A 24,166-nucleotide genomic window follows, 5' to 3' on the forward strand; every position below is an offset into this window, starting at 1 on the left:
CTGATAAAATTATCAAGTATTTACTCAGTGTTAATTCTTTATGAGAATATGGTACAAAACTGTAGAATCCAGCCTGACAAAAATGGGTTAGCAAAAATCATTCTCGTGTACTGAAAATAGTGCTGTTTCGCATAGATTTTTTGCTTGTAGTTGTTGAACTCCGATGCCTACAAAAGTTGTACTGCATGTCAGGAATCTGTAAGGTCTCTTTCCTATGCTAATCCTTGATGCCTAATGCAAGTGAATTCATGCTTCACCATCTCTATCAGTCATTGCACCGGAAAGGTCTATTCTTTCTGAAGTCATCTATTTTAATAAAACTTGTGGGAACTTAAATTATCTCTGAGACCTCTAACCCAAGGAAATTTGATTTCCACAGGAATCTGTGGATGGGAAAAAATAAATAGAGCTTTTGGATGACACTGCTGGAGGTCAAAGGGTTTAACTTCTCATTCATTATGGAATTTGAACAGTGTTGCTTACCATTGGAAAACTGAGCTTGCGAGCTATTTCTATGAAGTCTTCATTTCTCTCTTTAACTTGTGATTGTCCTGCAGCAAAATGACTGCAGACAAAGCAAAGACTGGATGTATGAAACAACATCCGAATTGCTACTGCACCTTTATTACCAGTGGCTCCTCCCATGCCAGTCTTTACAGTATCAACAGCAACATCCCTAAAAGAGTTAATCAAGTATTAAACCTAAAATACAATGACACAGAAAATAACAGCTTTAAATACGTCTGAGTATGACATTATTTTGGTAAGAGAACATTTTCACATTGTTTTTTTCAGCAGCAAGGCCACTGGGCTATTTTTAAAAAAACGTCAACAGCTATTGAGCAGGTAACAACGTAATACTTCAGCTTTTCAAGCTTTCTTGGCAACTGATGAGGCATTTAAATACTGAGGTAAAAAGAGTTCAAGCAACTAGCTCCCCAGAAGATTTAACAGCTATTTAGAGCCCCATATGCTACTTAGTACACTTGTATGTTTGCTTGCAATACAAAGCAAACTGAAGGTGACCCAACCCAGGCACAGCTGTGTGTTCACTGACCTGATAAAAGGAGCATGCTGGGGCCTGATGAACACAAAAAGGCAGACGCCCACCAGTTGCTCAGAAGCCAGCAGCACATACTTGTAATCTCTTGATATAGTCTTCTGTAGTTCAGCAGCCCAGAGCTTCTGATTGGTTGTGCTAGCAGTGAGATTAAAAATGCCAGTTGTAAACTAAATCAAATTAAGCAGGTATATAAACTGTTGATCTAGTTGAATAAAGTTTGTACAATAACCTTAACTCAACTTTGGGGTAGTAAGCCAAAGCCAAGCTGTGAAAGGTGCTCAAATGCCTCCTAGCAGAGACACAGGCTATAGACTGTCACGACATCACATTTCAAATTCAGCCTCACAAAACTCCTGCCTCACTTTTCTCAACACCACAGACTGTGTTAGAAGCCAGGGTTATCTTTCCTGTATTTCTGATGCTAGGCTAGAGGAGCAAAACTTGAGAATCTTTCCACAGAGTTACTTCCTAGCCTAGACCTCAGTCAATACTGGAAAACAGAGATGTCCACAGTCTTAGATCAAGAAGAAACTTCCTTAGAGACCTAACAGAACATGGTTTTCAGAGCTAGCATTGGGTGTAAATGAAAAATATCAGACCTAGCAACAGCATTAGCTAGACACAGTTTGAAATTAGGGGATGACAAACTGTCACTTTGTCCTCAAGACAACATCCTGTGCAAAGGCCAACAGTGTTACTGGCTTTAGATACTTTTTCCAATGAGTTAAAGCTTGCTGAACACCAGAAAACATGCAAAACAAGCAGACAAAACAATGGACAAAGTGAATACGACCCTAGGACCAGACATAGAGACTTCATCACTGGTACCACCCACCACTAGTAAAAATGTATTTTCATAACCCGCTCTGCTAGGGGTGAAAAATCTGATCTCCACAATAATATATATACATGTAATACATAGAATGACAGCAAAAACTGACAGTATGGGAGCAAGTCTTGCTTTATACAGATCAAAATCTGATGCAAGACACTATATAAAGGCATAACAACAATACATGCTTTTGGAAGGAATTTCACAGGCGTCGCTGTTCCCAGCAGTAGGAAGGCACAGAGACTGCAGAACACTACAAGCATTAGAGGTAAATTTCTTCACAGTGTTAAATGAGGTAAAAAGTTGAGGGGCTACTGGAGGCGCAATCCAAAATATGGTCAAGTACTGACTGTTTTCATCATTGAGATTATATTATACGTGATCTAAGTGATCACAGCTTTGCTAGGGAAAGCTGAGATGAAGTCTGCAATCCTGGCACAGAAACTGGCAGAGAGAACTCGAATAGTCAAAAATTAATCCAGACTAATCCCAACCACTACAAACCAGCAGAAAACGTAAATAGCATTTTACTCAAAAAAATGTGATTAGCAACCAACCTAGTACTGTGTAGATAGTATCACCTACCTGGCATTCACAATGTTTCCTGCATTTAACTCCACCATTTCTTCAAATCCAATGGCAAATATGTCTACAGGCTTGCTTTTGCGATCTGCATTTAAAGGTTAAAAAGCTGTTAGTCATTCATAAAGAATTTAAGAACCAAGACCTCACATATCTATTTTAATGTTTATGGTCTAATTATGAAAATCAGCAGAACAAAATGACAGAATACAAACCTTACCTTGGAACTCATGAATACCAGCTAACTTCGGTGCATCTAGAAGCCAGTCAGTGAGGGTCTGATTTCTAAAGGCGATACTTCGAAACTGCTTCCCTCCGTTGACATTCCACGTCCCAACGCAGACTCTAATTTTTTTCGGTTTTGCATACTTATAAAAGTTTTCACACATACTCTTTAGCACTTTTACAGATGCTGCAAAAACATTTGAAAAGACATTATTTTTATACAGAATGTTTCTTTAGAAAATCTGGCAATGAGATCTTTCCCTTAACAAAATGGCAGCAAATCCATGCACAGACATACAGAAAGTTAAACTGTGAAAGCAAGATGAACGCAGCTTTTCACAAGGGAAGTTACATTTGCAGATATATTACTTGTCTGGGTAGGATACTGACTGAATGAAAGACAGTAGTAATTTGTTTAAATGCATATCTATCTATCTATCTATCTATATATATAAAAGAAACATAATTTCTATGTTTTAGAAATACCTGTCAGTCTTTCACCCTACCTGTGACTCTCTACAGAAACCATTACTTTTCATACATGCCAACATGGGTATCTACCTCGTTTTCATAGATTACATATATGAAATTCAATCTCCATTACAAAAAAAACCTTACAGATATGTTAATTTCTAGAAGTGTAAGAACAACTGTTAGACTACTAAAACAGATTTAAGGTACATTATTTTATCATTTTAAAGTATGCCTATTTAAACCACAAATCTGAATTATTTTTTAGGGCAGCAGAATTCCTAAAATTCTGCTTTAGTGAGGAAAGTAGGCTAGGATTCAAAACAATTAAACTAATTTCTCTTTCACACCAGTTTTTCTCTGTGCCTTGTTTCTATCTGCCAGATGGGAGAGAGAGGAATGACCCATCTGTAAAGGGCATTGTGAGAAACCAGCAAACAAAAAAGATTATTCAATAGTCAGGCACTAGAGTTACAGAGATTTTAAAAGTCCCTTCATAAATCAGCTGCATAATAACTCATACAGATACATTTCCTAATGCAAATGAACAGATATGAATGTTTTCTAAAATTATGCTCCTTTTTTTCTTCAATGTCAGTGGAATAAAAAATGCATCAGGTGTAAACAGTATCGTTTACATTTTACTTTACCTAAGTAATATTAATTTACCTATTTGGAATAGTCATCGTTATGAGAGCCAGTGAGAATCTTATAAACAACATTAGATGGAATTCTTCCCTTCACTGTGTGCTGTTCTGCAAAATGGTCAGCTACTGGGCACAGTATTTCCATTCATATCTCCAAAATGGGACAATTAGTGAGCTGATTGGTCTTTTTAGTTATTCTTTTTAAGTTTACCACCTTTAACATGCTACAGAATCTTGGCTACTCGATTAAAGCAAAAATCAGGTAATCTCCAACTCTATTGGTTTTGCAACAAACTGGAAACAATAGAAGAAAATAATACATTGTATTTATTGTTTGTGAACTCTTTCATTGTGAACAAATCATATATTCATATATGGGGTAATCATACAGAAGACAACAAACTGACCAGTGTCTCCTTGGGGAAATCATGTTTGGGATCACGTTTTCCTTATCATAATACAAGTAAATAAAGTGAAGAAAACAGCAAGAAGCCAACAAAATACTTTACACCTTCAGGTGAAAGCCAAATGCTGAGTCTACTTTTGAATGTATCTACACACTAGCTAACAGTCAAGTCAAGAAGTCCACCAAAATGCCAGAAAAGCCTCCTGAGAGTCAAGGACAGAAGCTACCCAAGCACCTGACCACTGAAAAGAAATGAATCCAAGAAATGTTGTAGCCATTATACATACAAGTACCCAAAGCATCCAAAGGATTAGCTGAACCCAAGGAACCCAAAACAGCATCACAGACAGCTCTGAAGATCTGCACAGATTAGCCTTTGTAGCACTGTGAGCAAGTTTAGAAGCAGAGTTTGTACTTTTATACTCTCCGCTTTAGTTCCTTCTTTTTCTTTTGCAAATTAAGTGGTTTTCAGCTTAATTTTAAACAGTTACTCCAAATAACTTGTATCTGCTACCAAACAGCTTTTAAGAAAAGCTGCAAAATTGAATTATTACCTAATTAACTCCTGACACTGTCATGAACCTCTAATGTGAAAAATCTTACCAGGATAGAACTTTAGAAGTGAACTGACAACATGCTTATTACAAACAAGAAATTCATATCTTAAAACTAGCAAGCTTTCTAAATTGTAGAATGACTCTTTTTCTACATTAGAATAAAAATAAATAAAAGATGAAGCTTTCATCTGTTTTCCAAAATACTGAGTGGGCAAATTGTTTTTCAGAGCCCCTGAGCCTCCTGCATACATTTTTCTCCTACACATTTCTAGCTATTTACCTTTACAACAAAGTTGTATCTCTCTCTCTACAATGTTAAAAATCCAATCCATTACGTTTTCTGTTATTTTGCAGCAAAAATACTTTTAAGTGCTGTTCATACTAGGCAGGCGATGTTTAGAAATCAGTTCTACAAAGGGAGTATTAATTAAGAATTCTTGGTGGGATATTCTGTGCAACTGAACTGGACTGAACTATTTTACTACACATCCAAATTACTGCAGATACGTTTCAATATATGCAATTTGTATCCAGATGAAACCCACAGTGAAACGTCACATCAGTAAGTTAAAAAATAGTTGACATGTATGACTTTTCATGAGTTATAAACTAGGCTGCTATAGTATAGATGGTAACACCATAAATGACAATGTGACGGTTTATACTGATAAACAGTTTTTAACACTGACAAAACACCAATGAATCAGCTAATTTCAGGTGTGTATTACCTGTGACTCAGATCTCATTATTTAAGTAGATACAGTAAAACACTAATAGAAAAAGCGAAACTGAGAAGAATGTAAAGGCAAAAACCAGAAGAATGTAAAGGCAAAAAACATTTAACGTTCAAAAATACAGATTATGGTTTAAGTGGTTTTCTAAGGAGGGGGGGGAAGGCAAAAAAAAAAAAAAAAAGCCCTAAACACTTCAGATGTATTTGAACAACAATCTAGCCAACAACAAATCCTCATGCTTTCTTCCAAGGATCCTCCCTGTCAATCTTCAGTACCCAGGGCTAGCAGCTATGACCCAAGCGCACAGGTTCAGGGGATACCGTGCACAACTTCACTATTCTCTTAAAATAGCAGATTTGTCTGAACAATTATTAAGAGCTTCCTTGCTTCTTTCCCTCCTCTTCTCCCTTCATATTCCTGGGTATTAAGCATATACTTTTCTCCTCTCACCCAGAAACTAAGCATCTGATCTGGTTTCAGTGAACCTACTTCCAAGAGGTAGCACAATAAACCCTATCAAGGCAATAGCTCAGAAACAGCTGATTAAATTTTCTCAACACATACTAAAATCTGAACATATGAGCACTAGGAATATTTTATTTTAAATAATAGTTTCTGGGAACAATGAAATGATGAAGTGTGGCCCAGCTGACAAGTACTCGCAGCTCTCCCTTAAAAATATGGAATATGTGTATATCACATCTCCCCAAACGGAGCAGCTTAATGAAAACAACTTAAATTACAACACAAAGGATTTCCACTAAGAATTAGAAAAGTCTGAAAACAAAGCTCAAAGGCATTATATTGCTTATGTTGTTAACTTACAATGATAACAACCAGGAGTTTTCAGAAGCTTCTTAAATTGAAGATACCTTTTATCTCCTTTTTCTTTATCTGGCTCATCCCTACACATTCTTATTATTACTTTATCACTTTTTCATGTTCACAGTGTTGCTGAATCCTCTGAAGCCAATCTCTCTTATTTTAAACCCAACATCACAAACATTGGGCAAGATACTACTGAAGTGTCTCAAAGTAGAAGATTAGGAGTTAACTACGAAATTCCCTCTTTGAGCCTTCTCTTCACTTAAAAGAGTTTTTAAAGACTTTTACCTAAATAGATGCTCTAATACTTTCATTTTGTGTCATGTGCAGAGGTAACCATATCTCAGTGGTTTTGACTGTACTTTTGCTCCACAAAACACAAGTGTCAACATGTTATTTCAGACCATTCCAGTACGTTAATCTTTGCTGAGAGATACTACAAAATCAGTCTGTCTCATGCAAGAACACAAGCAAGTAGAGCTTCTAATAGCAAATAAGATGAAGTTACAAATCATGCTGAAGAATTTTACCTCTTACCCAAAACAAAACCACAGAAGCTCCCAAACAAGATAAAAAAGCAAATTCCTCTACAAGCTAGAATAAAGCATTTGCAAAAATAAAATCCAAAGAATTGACTGTCTCTTTTTGTAACTCACAGCCAAGCACAACTGAAACATTTTTCACCCCTTGTATTTTCACTTCTCTCATACTGAAGAGTTTTTCTTGGATTAAGGGATTTTGGGGCACAGGAATGCCAGATCCAAACACTACTAGGAAAATGAGCCCACAACCAAATATTATGCAAATAGGCACAAAAAAAAAAAAAAAAAAGCCAGAGAAGCACAAGAGCTGCTCAGATATTTACAGCTTAATTTACTATACTATACCTGATTGTAATGATTGCTCTGAAACTACGGATGCAGTAAGAAGGAAACAAGAAAAAAATTAGTCAAATAAGTAATTGTTTTTTAAAATCTTCCATTTCCATTCCAAAAATATGTGAGAGAACATGCTGTGATATACAATTTATTACACATAACCACCTGCATCAGTTAAAGGACATCTTTTATGCTGCAAAATCTAAAAAGTTCCACAACAGTATTACCAAATTCTCTTTCCTTGCTTAATTAATAATGGATAATAAAAATGAAGTCTCTCTAGTTAATGCACCACCTAGCAGACAACATGAAGACATTATGTTCAGTAAAGAGGCATTAATGTTCCTCAGCTGACAGGAGCTGCAAATGTTGAAAGGACAGCTTGCATTCACAGAGAAAGTGAAAAGAAATAAAAATGACTTTCAACTACTTTTGAGGCGAGGCCAATTAAGCAGGTTTCAGATACAGGAAAATTACAATAATATGAAAACCTGTGGTAAAGAAATGAGAGGAAAACAGTCTTTCAGGTTACACATTGGAAATACATAAATACCCACAAGATGAAGACTACAATTGGGCAATAATTTTTTTTCTCATGTCACAGATTTGCACTGAAGTTTTGACACATTTTTCTCACTCTAGGTTGAGAAGTGTCAAGAAGAAAGGGGGGGGAAAGAAAAAAGAAAAGGAAAAATTAAGAATGTTGTTAATCCCTGAAACCAGGAACAACCCACCATTTAGGACACTCTTACCTGGCACCTTGGAAAGAAAGACTCAAATCTGAACTCCTTTGCCCAGGAATTAGCCCCTCTATTTTTTGTATCTCAGGAGAGTTCTCTAATCACAGCCCTACACCTGGCCCACTTACTATTTCCCTGCCCATCAAGTCTGCAGAAGGATGGGACATGACTGTAGTCCTGGGGATCATGTAGGCTACACCTCTGTCTGGGGATACAGGCTGCTGTGGTTCAACTCCTTGTTCTGATTAGGTGAACGACCTTCCTGTACCCAGACCACCCAAGCCCCACACGGCTATGCTGCCTACGCAGAGTTTCTTACTGAAATCTCTCTGATTCTGAAGTAGAATTTCACCCACAAAGCCTGACAAGCTTTTGTGGTGCAGACATTCCTGGGAAAGACGACTTCTCACAAAAAGACATTCTGTGATGGAAAATAATTCATCAGGAATTTTCTGATAGCTCCTGTTACCTTAAATATTCTTCCATTACCCATACCCCTTTTGCTCCTCAGTACCTTAGAAACCAAAATTAAGATAAATACCAGCATTCTTAGGACTGTGAAAAGAATAAATGCTTTCTATCTAGTTTAACACTATGGTGAGAATTTCTTCACTGACACGATGGATCAAATTAAGACATTTAAAAAACAATAAAACACCCTAGTATTTTAATAAATCAGGATTTTTTTCCCCCAAATTCAGCAGGTAATTGTTATGATTAACACTTGCTATAAATGGATTTTAAGAGCTGAACAGAACATATCTAACATGCATCTACAGTAAAGTTCAGACAAACATGCTCCACAAATATTTACCTATTATACCACCGGACATCAACAAAATATAAACAACAAATTACTGCAAGCATGTTAGTTTGGTAATATTAGTAAAGCAGAAGTAACTTTCATCTTTTAATAAGCCAACAGAACATAAATAGCATTTATACTTTCCAATATTGCTTTGAAAACAGACTCCATACAGCTTTTTTACACCAAATAGTTATCAGACAGATTAAAATCCCGAAAGACACATACCGCGTAAACTGCTGGTGGTTAAGAGAGCCCGTGCTTTATCTGCTAAATCACTATTTAGGGTATTTCCCAATAACAAAACATCAATGGCCTCCTGCTTGGAGCTATCAAAAAAGTTATTTTGAATCGTTCTGGTCACAGAACGAGCACCATCCTTCAGCTTTCCAGCCTGTTAGGGAGGAATATGTATAAAATATTTTATGTTGGACACTGCTCACAATAACATTGGCAATATTCAGTAACATATTTGTAAACTTCATTAATGATTTTAAAATCTAAGGCAATTCCCTTCTTAAAGTATTGAATAAAGTCTTCTGAGCCTACTGTACTATGTGTGCTTCCCCCCCTCCAAATGCTAAACACCAGAGTAATACTTTCAAGGCATATCTAACAAGCAGATAATTCCAGTTTAAATTATTTAAGCAAAGTACTGCAGGGAGGGGAATGTTATTTTTTTCCCTAAACACTTGGGTTTCAAAATCAAATTGATATAGTGCCATGTTTAGACCATGATACAAGATTTTGGGCTTTTCCCCAAATAGTGAGAGATGAGCAAGCACTTAAGTCCAAATGCCATGATACATGAATATGTATGTATATACACCTATGAGCATATTAGTTCAGAATTCACATTCTGAAATATCAGTGTTAAAAAAAGAGAGAGCTTCAGCTTACTAAGACCCCTTAACTTTAAAATAACGTGCAAGTCTCATGCAGTATCCCAGAAGGAACATACACACCCATCTATAGCTACATACATAGGAAGACAGTCGCTGCTCACATCACACACGTGGCATGACTGGAACACTGCTCCAAAAGAACAGTGTCCAACTACCTGAACTAAACAAGTTTAACTAAATTTAAACAAGAATCTCCAAGAGATGTACTGCTACTAGATATTCCCTGTAGTTCAGATATCTAGAGGATGATGTAATCAACATGCCATGCAGTCTCATATTTGACTCAAAAAACAGCAGTGTTATTTATTCTGTGTACACAGCACCGACAATGACAGGCACAAAGACATTTCTTGATTACATGGTTTATTGTGCCTTATGCATCTAAGTGTATTTTGCCTGTGAGGTGTGTGTGAACACATGCTATTGCACGTATATGAAATATAGACCCTACTCCATCCGGGATGCTGCATGGTATTATATTATTATTAAAAATACTCCAAGCTTGCAGCTGGCATTGTTCATGAAGGTCTCTTAAATGCGTAAGAAAAAAAGACAAAAGCTTAAGAAAACTAAAAAACTAACCCATCATTTAGTTCTATGAATCGTACTAGACAACAAGAAAGAAACTACTCTCTTGTCAAGATAAGGAGTAGTAAATTGGCACCGTGATTTTTGGAAGACAACGTGGATGAGGTGTTGGGGAGCATACTATTGCAACAGGAGTTTAATAGGATGCTGCTCCCTTTCTGTCAGACAATGTATAATTTATGACATGATCCAAAAAGCACACTCACCATTCACATACCAGGCAAATAATTGAAAGGAACCCAGAGAAAGCAAAAGAAAGAGTAGGTAAGGAGTTAGATGTAATGAGTATTATAATACTTTAAAAAGGACTCTTTTTCAGTACAGAAATGCATATTAACACATTTGAGGTTAAAATATTTTTTCTCCTATCCTAAATTTCTACATTTTTACTTCTAAGTACTCTTGGACTTTGAAGAATCAAACTGACGAGCAAGAAATAGCAGAATTTCAAACATCAAACTTTTAATTTGAGAAATGAGAATAAAACAATGTAAAAACTGTGTTTTAAAACATATTATAGAGTACTCAAGAACATAAGGAGTAGTGACCTGGCCAGGGTTCAGTGAAACAATGGCCAGTATTGTATGGCTTTGCAAGTATTGAAGATCGTCTTCAAATAGATGGACTTCCATCAGGGATGCTGTGTTTGTTTTATGAGATGTGGTACTCATTAACAGTTGTACCAGGGCAGGGATCCTATGTTATTACAAAGACAGCAGAGTAAATGTACTCTGTGTTTTAAACATTAAAAATGGAAGTGTAAATACAGTAAACGCATTTCACCAAGTAAAAAATTTAAGCAGCCAAACTAATAGCAGAAAACTATTAATTTAGGAAAAGAAACACGTAAGGTTCAGGAGAAGGGGAAACACCCCATAAAATACTTACTGTAGTTTTCCTGACAGTCTGGGTGACATTTTTGTAAGAAAATAAAACTAAACATCTTTAACCAAACTTGATTCTATGCTAAAATACAAACAGTTCCCAAATGAAAAAGTCCTGTGTGCAACAATTAAGAGTAAAATAAGCAACAAGTCTATTTCCTTTATTTTCTTTTTATGTACTTTACTGCAATGCCTTGTACATGGGCAGAGAGGGACTCTGATATAGTCTGAATGAACGAGTGATGGACAAACAAAACAGTTGACTATGAGTACATAGTATATAACATGGAATGAGCAGCAGTGCATTCTTGAATAAAAAGAACAGTATGAAAAGAAATTCCTGTAGGAACTCAGGGCAAAAATTTCTGTGGTTCAACATTTGTTTTGACAGGTATCACTTAATGAGAGAGAGAATTATGGAAACAAAAAAAGCAACATTGTTAGAAGAAAAATAAAGGACAGCATTAGAAAATCTGAACAACTCAGGCATAAACAAAGACAAAACAAGTTGAAGAGAAACAGAGCATTACATTGTTGTGTAGTACAGAACTGTTATCTCAACATTAGAAAGCAAGGTAGAAACAGAATTTGGTTTTTTTTCAGTAATTGCAAAATTAAGAAGAAATAGCTGCAGGAACATGCAAACAAAAAACACTCTGCTGCAACCCGTTTAATTTTGATGCTGTTAATAAACCCTAAAAGCATGAACAACGATGTCCAGTGAAACACATTTTAAAAGAAAGGAGATACAGTGAAGGAAACTGAAACAGCAGCAGGCAGAGATACACAGAGAAAAATGAAATTATTCAAAGAAACTAAAGCTGATTTGTATATACATTTTTCTGAACTATGATCTAAAGAAATAAAAAAGGTTTAAGCCTCATCCTTTCCTACACGATGGTGTTATCTCGGAGGCATGAGCATGGCTGAGAAAGGATGTACTGAAACAAGACCTGGTTATCAACATAACCAACTTTTTATGTTAATTTTTGAGGGGTGGTTAGTTTTTTTAGGATTACAACAAAAGCACATTTTTTTAAAGAAAATCTCATAGTTGTTATATTAATGACGGATTTTTTTAAAATCCATACTGAATACTGGTAAATTTTTTTCATAACATGTACTTTACCTTAGCTTTTCCTTCAAGGGCTCCAGTTCCAGCATAGATTTTACTGACAGAATCACCATTCACAGACCACATGGATCTGAAAACTTCCTGAAAGCGAGTAACCAGTTGAGGCTTCTCAGCTAATCCTAACACCTCCAGTTGTTTTGTTAGCATCTGCAACAGTTGAAGACAACATTTGCAAAAGAAAAATCTTTAAATGCATTTATTAAAAGGTACATCATACTTTTTCAGCACACATGCATGAAAAAAATCCTTGTTTCCATGTATCATTCTGAAAAAACTGACACCATGTCCTGTTTGAAAGGCCGCATCATACATGTAACTTTAGCACCAGCACTTCACTTTCTTTTAAAGGCAAGTAGTAATATAGGAAAAGAATTATGTGCTTGATTTATAAATATTTTCATCCAAAAATTCACTAATTACAAAGTAAGCTATTTTCAGTTCTCAAGTCTCTCTACTTAAATAATTTAGAATTAGAGCAATTAATGTTATTCCCAAAAAAGTGTAATACCAAACACACTGACCTGTATTATCAAGTGCAGCAGCAACAGAGTACTGTAATCAGTAAAATACCAAGGGCCTCTGTCAGTCACTGTTTTCATGCATAACACACTGCAATGTTTACCCTTACAATCAATATACCTGAAGTAATTTTCCACGATGCACAGTCTACATTAAATGCATCTAAATTGTATATATATAATAGATATAAATGTATTGTTTTACTTTAAATACATTACTTAAATGTAGCATAATGCTCATGGATATAGAATGGGGACATTGTACCTTGTCTGAAATTGTGGTTTGTGGAACCATAATTATTTTTTAAAAGTCAAGTAATTTTCTCCTGTTTGTGGCTACCAACATAATACCGAACATAAATATAAAAAAAACAAAATAAAAAAGCTATTTTCAAGAGCTTTTAAAAATCTTTTAAACCTTGAGGTGTCCAATGGCAAGAAGGAATCTAAAATGATGAACATAAAATGACATAAAGGCAAAATTCTGAAGGTTGGGCAGGAATTAACATAAGTTACAAAAAGGAACTTGCAGACAAAATTAAGTAGAAATAGACAAGAAAAGAAGCTTCAGAAATTGGGTCCTGTATCTTGTAATTTTAGGTGGTCTTTCAGAGGCCAGCACTTGATAAACGAAGTATGTATCATATTAAAACAGGTAAGAATTTAAATATCTAATTTAAATAGAATTTTAAAATGAAGCAAGCAGCTCATGAGGATTTACCATTTTCCTTCTTATTGATTAGTTCTGTAATTTTACTCACATATTTAACTGAAATTGTAATTTAGCTCTCACCAATGAAAATTCAGCACACCTGGTCTAAAAAAATATTTAATCCAGTTCTTAAAAGGACAAGAAAGGAAAAAATAGAGCTGCAAAGCTAAGTTTGCCATGTAAGCAACTATACGCATCAAGAGTATAAAGATTTGTTCTTAGGCCATAGAAAACCACTCTATTATCTGTAAAATTCAATAGGCAATGTTTCTCATGGCTCATTTAAGGTAAACTAACTGGTTGCTTCAAGCTTGCATTTCTATCTACAGTGAACTGTTAAACTCCAGCAAACAGATTTAGGACCAGGAAAGGCTTTAAGGTAATAATTTATCTCTCCCATGGCAAAGTCAATACAGGATGGACAGATAAACAAACTACATAATGCAATACAATGCTGTGGGATTTTCAAAGCATGCCACTACTCTTCAACACCCAGTGGACTAAAGAACTACTTTTCTTAATTTTAGTAATTGAAAGGTATGACCCTGTATGGCACGTGAAGAGCTGAAACAATAGAGAAAAAAGGCATGAGATCTCTAAAAGAGTCTTATCTGCTACCGTATGTACTGATGTTGAACGTTAAAAGAAAAATCTTTGCAGTATTTGTATGAGGGTAAACAGTCCAGTATTCCATTGGACTAAAACACCAATGAACTGGCAACAGTGTTCATTTGGTAAACGCAGCAGCAAAGCACTACATATTCCAGAATCAGAAACGTTTGTTCTACAGCCCATGGATTTTGCAGTTCTCACAGAAAATCCTCCTACAAATGCTAAAACAAGAGTATTTTAATTAAATAAAATTCAGAAAACAAAAGAATAATCCTTTTCTCTGGTTTGATGTTACAGCACCCATGATTTTTAATTTTTAAACATGCTAAGAATTTTATCTTTAGGAGTCAAACAGTTTACTGAGCGGAGCTGTCAAAAGTTTTTCACAGCTACTCTTTTCGCTCAATCAGTACTATTTTACTCCATCAGCTCCTGTCAGGTTCATGCGTTCAAGCTTCCATGTATAAAGCCTGTAGGGTATAACCTTTGTTTCAAATAGCAAGCCAATATGTTGAAGCACACCCCTGCAGGAGGACTGAATCCCACAATTAATTTCCAGCTACTCAGTCTGAGCATGGCCAAAGCCTCAACCGTGACACTGTCCCATGAAGAATTCACAGCACGTGCTATGAAAATATGAACACGCAGCACTGTGGATGCTAAGAACAGTAATCCTATATGCTGAAGAATTTAATCTAATACAGTAACTGTGAATGCAAGTGTTTTTGTGAAGGACTACAAAACTACTACCTCTTCTAGAACTGCAGGTCTGAACCTTAACAGACGTATGAAACTGACACCTAAAAAAGAACATGTTTTTCATAATGCTGCATGACTACTGTTAAATTAACAATTACCACACAACTACTGCCTCTGTAACTACTATGTCTGGTTGCCCCAGAACAAAACAAGTATCATGCTGTAACTCAAACTGCCAGCTATGAAACATTTTAATTCATCTTCCATCGGGAAGGTAACGTTGCTTTTACAGCCTAATTGTTACAGAAGTATCAGCAGTAGTTGTGTATCTGGATACTGTTTTTCCTACCTCCAAGCCAAAGAAAGCCTGCACGCTGTTTGTTCTATCCAGACAGTCCAAGCAGTTCGTTCTGACAGTACCGCTTTGAGATCTGTGCCAAGGACAATGAAAGACAGAGAGAGAAAACAACTGAAATAACTCATTTAACACACGTATCATCAACAAAGACAGGGACATCAAGATCTGAACCAGAATAGTAAATCAGGGTATTGTCAGTGCAATGTTACTGTCAAAGCAAGTATGTTTATAAATGCCTCAGCAATAGAAGTTAGCTCCAGTAACAGCAGCGAATTTTGCAGCAGTACTCACTACACAAAACTAATTTTTTTCCTACAAATAACATGACCCTTTCTTCTTCAGTTTTTCCCCAGTTCCCCTTGCTTGCTCAGTTAGTGTTATGCAGGATAAAGTTTTCTTTTCAAACAATCCAACTAACACACTTCACAAGAATCTCAGAGGGAAATAACTCACTTAAAACAAAAATGGAAAAAAAAATATTAGGACAGCTCTTGGATTTAACTAAATTAAAAGTAACAAGAAATTGTGATAAAACTAAAGCCAATTTCAACCCCTCATTATTTTCTCTTTCCTCCCCAAATCAAAATGAAAATAAGCCTCTCCTCTTTAGTCTGACACATGCTTGAGGCCCTCAGATGCTCTAAACTGCTCCCCTTTCTTTGAGAGAAGTCCATTAACTTGTGCTGTAAAGGTCTTAGAAGGATCACATTAGGCAACATCCATGTTCTTCTCGTCTGGCTATGAGTACAAAATTCTGATGGCTGTCCCAGGGATACACACTTACTCCTTACTTTCATCATTCCCACTATACACTTTATCCAATTCAGTCAGTAAGGCTTCATCACATTTACTTGGAGATCTAACCATAAACTGTAGAAAGTTTTGAAAAACTTTCTCCAAGATTATTTTTTCATTACTATCTCTGTATTTGATATGAAATACAAAACAGTTTGCTATCTGTGTTAGAAAAAAACCTGACATTGTCTAAAGGAGATGGTCTGTGAACTTACAAAAATCATCACCGTTATCTCTTATTAATGCAATTCTTCAAGCCATCACAAGCCACAGCCTATTTTGCTTTTGTTCTGCTGTCTGTCTTTTGTATGAGTAATAATATCATTTGAATCTCCATCAAGACAAAATGGTGTTCTCCCACCACAAAGTGTCACACCACTTTTAAAGTTTTTTGGAGAATGGTCAGTGACATTTTGAGGTGGAGATGGGACCTAAGTACTATTCCACTAAACGTAATCTTATTCAGGCCTATGAAAAAATGCCCCTGGAGCATTTAATCATACAGCCAGGTTAGAGGACAGAGTGGCACTGGAACCCTCTTCTCCTCTCCCACTGCACTAGAAGATGAAACCCCACTGTACGTGACAATCCCCTCACTCAACATTTCTCTTTCTCACGGAGAACCTCAGTCAGCAGTTTGCTCTGGTATTAATTAAAAGGAGGAAGGGTGTGGAAGGGAGAAGAGCAGGAATGTTGCCTATTTCTGGCCCTGCTACCCTTTTCCTGCTGAGATAAGCACAGCCTTTGCTCTAGGAAGAGGGGTGGGGAAATAGGAATAGAAGTACAGCAGGACTGAGAAGTACAGAGCAGGGCAGAAAACATGCATCCCATTCATAATTTGTGGAGAACTGAATCTCTCAAATGGGGGATCCAGGTGCAAACAGACTTAGAAAAAGATTGCACTCTACATCAGCATTTACAACAAACAGAAAATGGTATGTTCTATTGCTGAGGAAAATACAAACATTATACAGGAAGATAGAAAAATATTCATTCTTTAATCCCACATGGGTGCACCCAAGAAAAAGGACAATTGCCCATTTGCACCAAAATCATGAGGTCAAAGGCCTGAAATTAAGTCATGCCCCATCAACATCTCTGAGATATTTTCCATTAAGATTTTTAGAGAACATTCAGAATGAGACAAAATATTAATAGACTGAAGTGACTCGTATTTCACTTAGTGCACATCATCTTCGATATAATAAAAACACAACAGAAGTAAAGTTTTTTCTCTTAGCTTCTTGCAAAGGGGTGAAAAGCATCTTGGAACCATAATTTGATTGAAGAAATTTACAGAAGTTACACACACGAACCTTTTAACTTCCTTTCCATCAAAATAAAAAAATCCACATTCTAAGAATTTCTGGACTTGAGGTTTAAGCACGCTGTGTAGTTTTTCTGCCTTTCCACCTTTAACCATTTGATGATAATCGAAGTTCACCATTTTGATATCAGCTGAATGTTCAGAAGCTTTCAAATGGCTCTGACATTGTAAAAAGAGAAGAAAAAGGTATAAATATACGAATACCCAAACATATAGTAGTAGAAGGTAAATAAGAGGATAAAAATATTTTTAAAGCTGTTTATTAGCTATCTTGTTTATTACAAGCTTTCTCTTAGGTAAAATAAAACCATTTTTATCACTCTTGTTCAACAAATCACTCGGAACTGGTTAATATTTTGACTATGTTTTTTCTTTTTCTTGTCACAATTGAAGTCAGTTTTTTCCTTACTATACTAGTGGTCACCAAGACAGTCTACAACCTCTTCTACTGTTAAAATGCTTCCATTTGCAAAGAATTCTTTCAGTGGAAATCCCTTTCACTAATGGTCACCATTTTAGACGTGCCTGCCAGCAACAGGGACTGAGTAAACACTCCATAAACTATTACTGAAGAAAATGCACAAATTATTCAGGTTGCTGTGGAGGCTGGCTTTGAGCAAAACTTTTTCTAATATTCCCTCCCTGAGAAGTCTTGAAGTGCTCACACAATCTTTGTTGGCAAAGTTGTGATCTGCATTGGACATTGATATGCATCTGGGAACACTAAAGTCTCCTATCGGGATAGCTGGAAACAGAGAAGATACTAGTGAATGGCTCAAGACATTCAACCATTATAATACAAAGGGAAAAGGAAAAAAGAAAGGGAAATAACAGATGGCTCTTGAAATGTGCTCTGGCTCACAGAGAACTTCTCAAATTGTCAGTATTTATGGACTACAGTGTAACAGTTATTTTTAACCTAACTAACGGGAACTCATGAAAATGGCCACTTGCAGTTAACATCTTCTGAACAAATATTTCTACTAAATTATGAAGCATATTTATATTATGATTAAAAAAAATCATAATTTAATTTAAGTATTAAAGAATATATCCAGGAATTCCAAGGGAAAGATTTTTAAAAGAAACATCACAGTATTAAATACCACAAAGTATCATTTATTTATTCATGAATTTCATAGTGAAAAGAAGATTTATTTTTTCAATTAGCCACTAATAAGCATGAAATATGAAAATAACTGAAAATCCCTCAACGTTGTCTATGTTGCTGTTAGAATTTTTCAGTAACCAATCTGAACATAATTGAACACTAATTATATAGAGAGCTTTTAAAAATTTATTTCACATTGTGTATCTTAAGAACTGCTTTCATGATAAATACAATTTTAACCACAAGTGATAGTTGCTCCAGAGCATAACTGTTTCATTTTTTGAAGGCTATATAAAAGCTTCATCACAAACAGGCAAATTCCAAGGATATGCACAGTGAGAGAATTGTCATACTCACCTGAAAAGCTTTGCTGAGCATGTGCTCCCCTTCTTTTGCCCCAAGTAAATTTACAATAATTTGCTTGCCATATAAATTTTTAAGAGTTTGGAAATGCCTGTTAACAGAAGAAAAATTCCAGTCATCTTCTGGCATGTAGAAAATTAACACAAACACCTGCAACACTGACTTGAGATGCTGCAGAAACGTCCTGGCTACTCTAGTAACTGCCACAAGCCTTTTATTACATCATGTCCAAACAAATCAATATAAGTCAATAATAGCAGACAACCAATGACTGCTGTGTAATTAGGGTAATAGCATCGATGCGACAACATTGTAACAGCAATGTAAAACCATTCAGTTGTGAAGCTGAAGTGCCATGGCAGGACTAAAATCAAAATATGAATTTTACTTTTATACAGCAGCTGACAAATATGGATTATTCAATGTAAACTTGCTATAACTTTTATTTTCAGTTTAACAAAGTATTTCACTGTACTAAATTTTCTGCAGACTTTTCAGCTAAGCACTCGAAGGTACAAGCAATCTTGTAGAAGTCTGAAAAAGCTGCCCAGGCAGTTTGCTGTTCTTCTGAATCACACATTTGTATAGACAAAGCCTCCCATTTGGAATAACATTCCATCCCTCTGATGCATCACTTATCAGAGGTTTATAGTGCATTAACAAAAATATAAGACATTCTTTCACCTGTCAAAAGCTGGTGCATTTGCCTCAAACCCCCTTGACATTCTGACACGATGGGATCCCACCTATAACATGAAGATTACATTAAATTATCTGTCTTTACACATTTGATTAATTGTTCTTCAAAGACCTACTTTGATCCTAAATACAGCCTGAAAATTCATTTCAGTTTCTAAATGAAATCTCCAAAATATATTCTTCTTACTACGGTGTGCATTCTTTTTATAAATTTATCTTGAATTCCTACTCTTTTTTCTAAAAAACACTTTATTTAATATGTTTTGTCATGTCATCTAATTACTTCTTGTTTTGAGTAAAAGGCATGTAAATGTTTCAGCAATTCTACCGCAAAATGTCTAGTTTAAAGAACCTAGAATCACAGTAAGGCATGAACCTTTTTAATCTTCTCTGTAAAAACTGTATCACAGTAGTAGCTACTGACACAATCCCTCTTTCAAGAAAATTGGGATGAAATTATATTATAGTAACTCTAGATCCATATTTACTTCTTGAAAAGAGCTATCCTCAAGAACAATTCAGAAGAAAACAGTCTCTTTGGATGCTCCATTGTAACCTATTTTAAAATACCAATTTAAATTAAAACAGAAAAACTCATCTTCAAAAAGAAAACATCTAAAAAGCAATGGACATTCAAATCTTGTGCAAAACAGCATTTAGAGACTCTAGAGTGGCAGGCTTGGTGAATTAAATAGCACCAACTTGCTCCCAAAGGATAATCTCATCCTGACAAGTAACTGCGCAGAAGAGCCTAAACACTACTGTAAGATGTTTAAATTTAAAGACCTGAATAAGAATTATCTCTATAATTAAATCTGTCTCCTGCTTACCTGCAGGCCTGGCTGTTCCCAAAATAATGGAACAGACCCTCGAATCTGTATGAAAGATGACACAGAATCATCTAAAAATATCACCTGGTAAGGAAAAAAACCCATAGTATTAATAAGTGTTACAAAGTGTAAGGTTTTAGGTTTCTTAGCCTTAGCTAAACATAGAGTAAATAAAACATTTATGTATTACATATTCCACGCTACAAGCTAAAATACTGTGTTCCCTAGACTTTTCTCTCTATCACCTCTGAACAACTAATAAAAGAAGTTCTGGCACTCTCATGCTTCCTTGAAGAATCTTGATTCACGTTTAACAAAGCAAGCTTTTATTATGTGGGCCTGAATGACTTCTGTGCTAAGAGTAACTTGTTTAAAAAAACTTTGTAAGACCTTCCTGTAGGAACAGTTAAAATGTACACCAATGCACAGAAAATAACAATGCAACCTACTCAGAACACCTGCAAAGATTTTGTACATCAGAATCCAAAATACCATGATCTATGCAGTATACAGGAAAGGAAACTTCCTGTGGAATGATATGCCACCTCATCCAGTGACATTAGCCTGCCAGGAAACTTGAACAGAGAAACTGTAACAACAGTGTTCTGACTAAAATCCTGAAATTGGATGTGTACAAGCACAGCCCTTCGTGGATAAAGTCCTACTGAACTCACCTAGGCTTTGCAAAGACCCAGTGAGTCAACCAAAGATACCTGCTCACATGAATACAGCTGCAGGAGCCAATATCTTGGTAACTAGGTTATCATAAGAAGAGAGCACAGAAAAGGCAGCAAAGAATGATTCAATAGCTTCTTGCATTTGTGTATAATAAGAGCAAAGACACGCAAACAAATGCAGTGGAATTACAGTGGCTTTAAAATGTACCTTTCAGAGGAGCTGTGTTAAGTAACCATAGGAATGCTTTTATCTTTCCTGAATCACAAGGTATCATTTATTTGCCAAAAATATCTTCTGCTTGTTTCTAAGGTCGATTAATTTACTATTTGCTCAGGCCAAAAGAAATACACTCTCACCTGCTCAGGAGGCTAAAAGATAGTACAGCCATCTACAACGGTTTAGCTGATGGATAACAGCTTCTTAAGCTACTGAAACTCGTGCATGCCCTTACCCTAAGCTACACTAAAAAGCGAGATCATCAAATTATGTAACCTACTTAGATTCCTTATTTAGCAGCAAAGGAACTATTCCAATATCTGTTGGTTACAGACTTGACTTGTGATCTGTTGATTTAGGGCCAAAAACTATCCACACATATGCATATCTTGAGTTCATCAGCCAAGCAACATGCACTGTAGTGTAACATACCTGCTCTGTTTCAACAAAATTAGCAACGTGACCATCATCATTTGTTCCCCGGACATTAAATCTCGTGCCAGCCCGTTCACAGCTTAGCCGTGAAATCAGACAAGCCTTTGCCTGCTTGTGAGCTGCATAAATTGTCCTTATCTCCACTCCCCCACACATGAGACGTAACAACCAGTCATCACAGTTCACACCATAGTGCTTCAGATGTAAATGTAGTGACTGGTTCCTATCAGGGGGGGAAAAAAAAAAAAAAAAGTAACTGGAAGGAAATAAAATACAGTTCAAATTGCCAAGCCAGCTACTAATATTTTACATCCACTACTACAAATAAGAAAAGGAAAATATGCATGTTATAGTTTGATGATATAACTCTTATTTAAACATACCTGAAATAGCAAAGTTTACAGAACAGCTTAAATGTTTGTACAAGAATATGGGGTGAAACCATACATTTTAATGACCTTAAAAAAATAACACTTAGAGCCTCTGCTCTTCACCCAGCAAAAAACAACACTCCAAGCTTGTTTATATTCCTCCACTCAGCCTTGCTTCAAGAAGCCAAAGATTACAGACTCTGGGAAAAGCAAGACAGAACTCCAATTACAGGTTACTTTTTGTGATGTGTAAAGCATCATTCAATTTCACACCACCACAAATTAAAGCTAGAAAAAACTCTCGTCAACATGCACTGATTATATCTATTATACCTCATCATAACACACCACTTGCCCAGACAAGCTTCCAAGAATACACTCATAGCCAACTGAGTTTCAGATTTCTATAAATATCAATTTCAAGGTTAAGCATTGGTACATTATATACTGTATATACTATTCTCTAATACCAATTACTGCTCAAATGAAAGACAGATCCACAGTTTGGATATACCTGTGCCTTAAGTAGTAGTAATCAACACTGTAGTAAGTAAATAAGACTAAAGTTTGGGGGTTGTGAGGCTTTTTTGTTTTACCTCACTCTAGTGGGGCTTGGCTTTTGATCTTCTTTGGAAACCTTCACTTGTATAAAAAGGAAGTAAAATTTTCTGCATAGCAAAGAAAAGTAAACTCCAGTAAGATGGCTGGTTTTATCACCGCCAAGAAAATTCCACCGTAACTGCAAATAACACATATGATATAAAGGTTGAAGACACTCTATTTTTAGCCTTTTAATTCTAAAATTCCAATTAAAAAAAGAAATCTGCAACTTATCAAACACCTCAGTTCAATCATTAATGATGACTCTCATTACTGTGACTCAGCATGCATTCACTTTACAGAAAAATGGTCAGATGCTTTACAATAGGAGACTGCAAAAGCAAACAATATTCTTCCCCCGGGCAATCTGAGACTGGAACTTTTGAATAGAAAAAGCCCAAGAAAGCTTACTGAAGTGCATAAGCAGAATACTTTCTGTTACTGACTTTTAGTGTTTACATTTCTAGATCTTGGAATCTGGGACATTCCATCTACCTCCTGTGAGGCCCGATTCTTACTGAGAAAAAAAAAAGCCAGGTAACTTAAGCAGCTTTATGACAAGGGTCAAAATCAGCCAAGCTTATTTGGACAGGGTCAACAGACATCATTTCTCAAGCCCTGAAATACTGACTTACCAGCAGAGAGCCCAGTCTTTTTCTAGAGGCAGAAAGAGACAAACAGCTAGGTTCCTGAAACCCCTGTAAACCTACATCAAGGTAGATGTGTTTCTGAAGACTAGAGCTTTTTTTTCTGTCTTATATAGCAAGCTGATCATATTCCTCTATCTGACCAAAACAGTGGCAAAGAGTAGAAGAGCACTGGCACATATGCCAGAACTGGTTTGGTGTCTTGTATATTGGACAGAAGAGAGGGGAAGATGTAGCTTTGCACCTCTTCTAACAGGATACTACCAAGTCTTCAGGATCCTTCCAAGGTTCATGGACACACGCCACTTTTAACAAAGGCTGAAAATATGGAAACATAATTTCTTACATGACAGTGTGCATCACTGGCATTATTTAAGCTGTGTATTGGCAGAAACAGCAGTATTCCTTTTACCAGGAATTCTCTGTGTGAACACCTATTCTTTATTCAAAGCTATTCTGTAAAAAGATGGTGAGTTCAGCAGCCAAGCAATGTGCACTATAACACATCCTACCTGCTCTGTTTCAACAAAATCAGCAACATGACAATTATCTGTGTAGTAAAACTTTTAAAGCCCTTGCAGACATTGGAAACCCACTTGAAACTATATATAAGCACCACACCATTTTAGAATCCATAACGCTCAAAAGTTGAAAAATTCTTTAAAGCTCCATTACCAGATTGATTTTTCAAAACTGACACACTTGATGAAGAATTAAGAGACACCAAAGCTAAAACACATCATGACAGATCACAGAAGATCAAAGTATAGTATCATAGACAGTTAAAACCTGTGTCTTCCAATTAAGAAACTCTAAGTGGCCATGGAACATTGTATCATTAATAACATACTTCTGTTGTTTGTGGGACAAAGGTGTACATTTAAGAGCTGATAAAGACAAGGATAAAAACTTGCCACG

At 36.0% G+C, this 24,166-nt stretch overlaps 1 protein-coding gene across 11 annotated transcripts in view; it reads right to left on the reverse strand.

Moving 5' to 3' along the window:
* Positions 1 to 24,166, reverse strand: part of SYNJ1 (synaptojanin 1) — a 69,162-nt gene that overhangs the window by 28,788 nt on the left and 16,208 nt on the right. For 9 of the 11 annotated variants that reach the window (XM_080374697.1, XM_080374688.1, XM_080374694.1 and 6 more), the window contains exons 5-17: positions 21,628 to 21,853; positions 20,302 to 20,385; positions 19,457 to 19,518; positions 18,767 to 18,863; positions 17,288 to 17,457; positions 15,168 to 15,249; positions 12,272 to 12,424; positions 8,994 to 9,159; positions 7,230 to 7,253; positions 2,698 to 2,889; positions 2,481 to 2,565; positions 1,058 to 1,198; positions 484 to 676 (exon numbers count right to left, since the gene is read on the reverse strand). In XM_080374697.1, the coding sequence (XP_080230823.1) occupies positions 484 to 676; positions 1,058 to 1,198; positions 2,481 to 2,565; positions 2,698 to 2,889; positions 7,230 to 7,253; positions 8,994 to 9,159; positions 12,272 to 12,424; positions 15,168 to 15,249; positions 17,288 to 17,457; positions 18,767 to 18,863; positions 19,457 to 19,518; positions 20,302 to 20,385; positions 21,628 to 21,853 (1,675 nt within the window). The remainder of the gene's footprint in view (positions 1 to 483; positions 677 to 1,057; positions 1,199 to 2,480; positions 2,566 to 2,697; positions 2,890 to 7,229; positions 7,254 to 8,993; positions 9,160 to 12,271; positions 12,425 to 15,167; positions 15,250 to 17,287; positions 17,458 to 18,766; positions 18,864 to 19,456; positions 19,519 to 20,301; positions 20,386 to 21,627; positions 21,854 to 24,166) is intronic. The other 2 variants (XM_080374695.1, XM_080374687.1) reach the window with 1 other exon arrangement.

Source organism: Falco punctatus, assembly GCF_963210335.1.
Source record: "Falco punctatus genome assembly, chromosome: 2".
Taxonomy (NCBI): Eukaryota; Metazoa; Chordata; class Aves; order Falconiformes; family Falconidae; genus Falco; species Falco punctatus.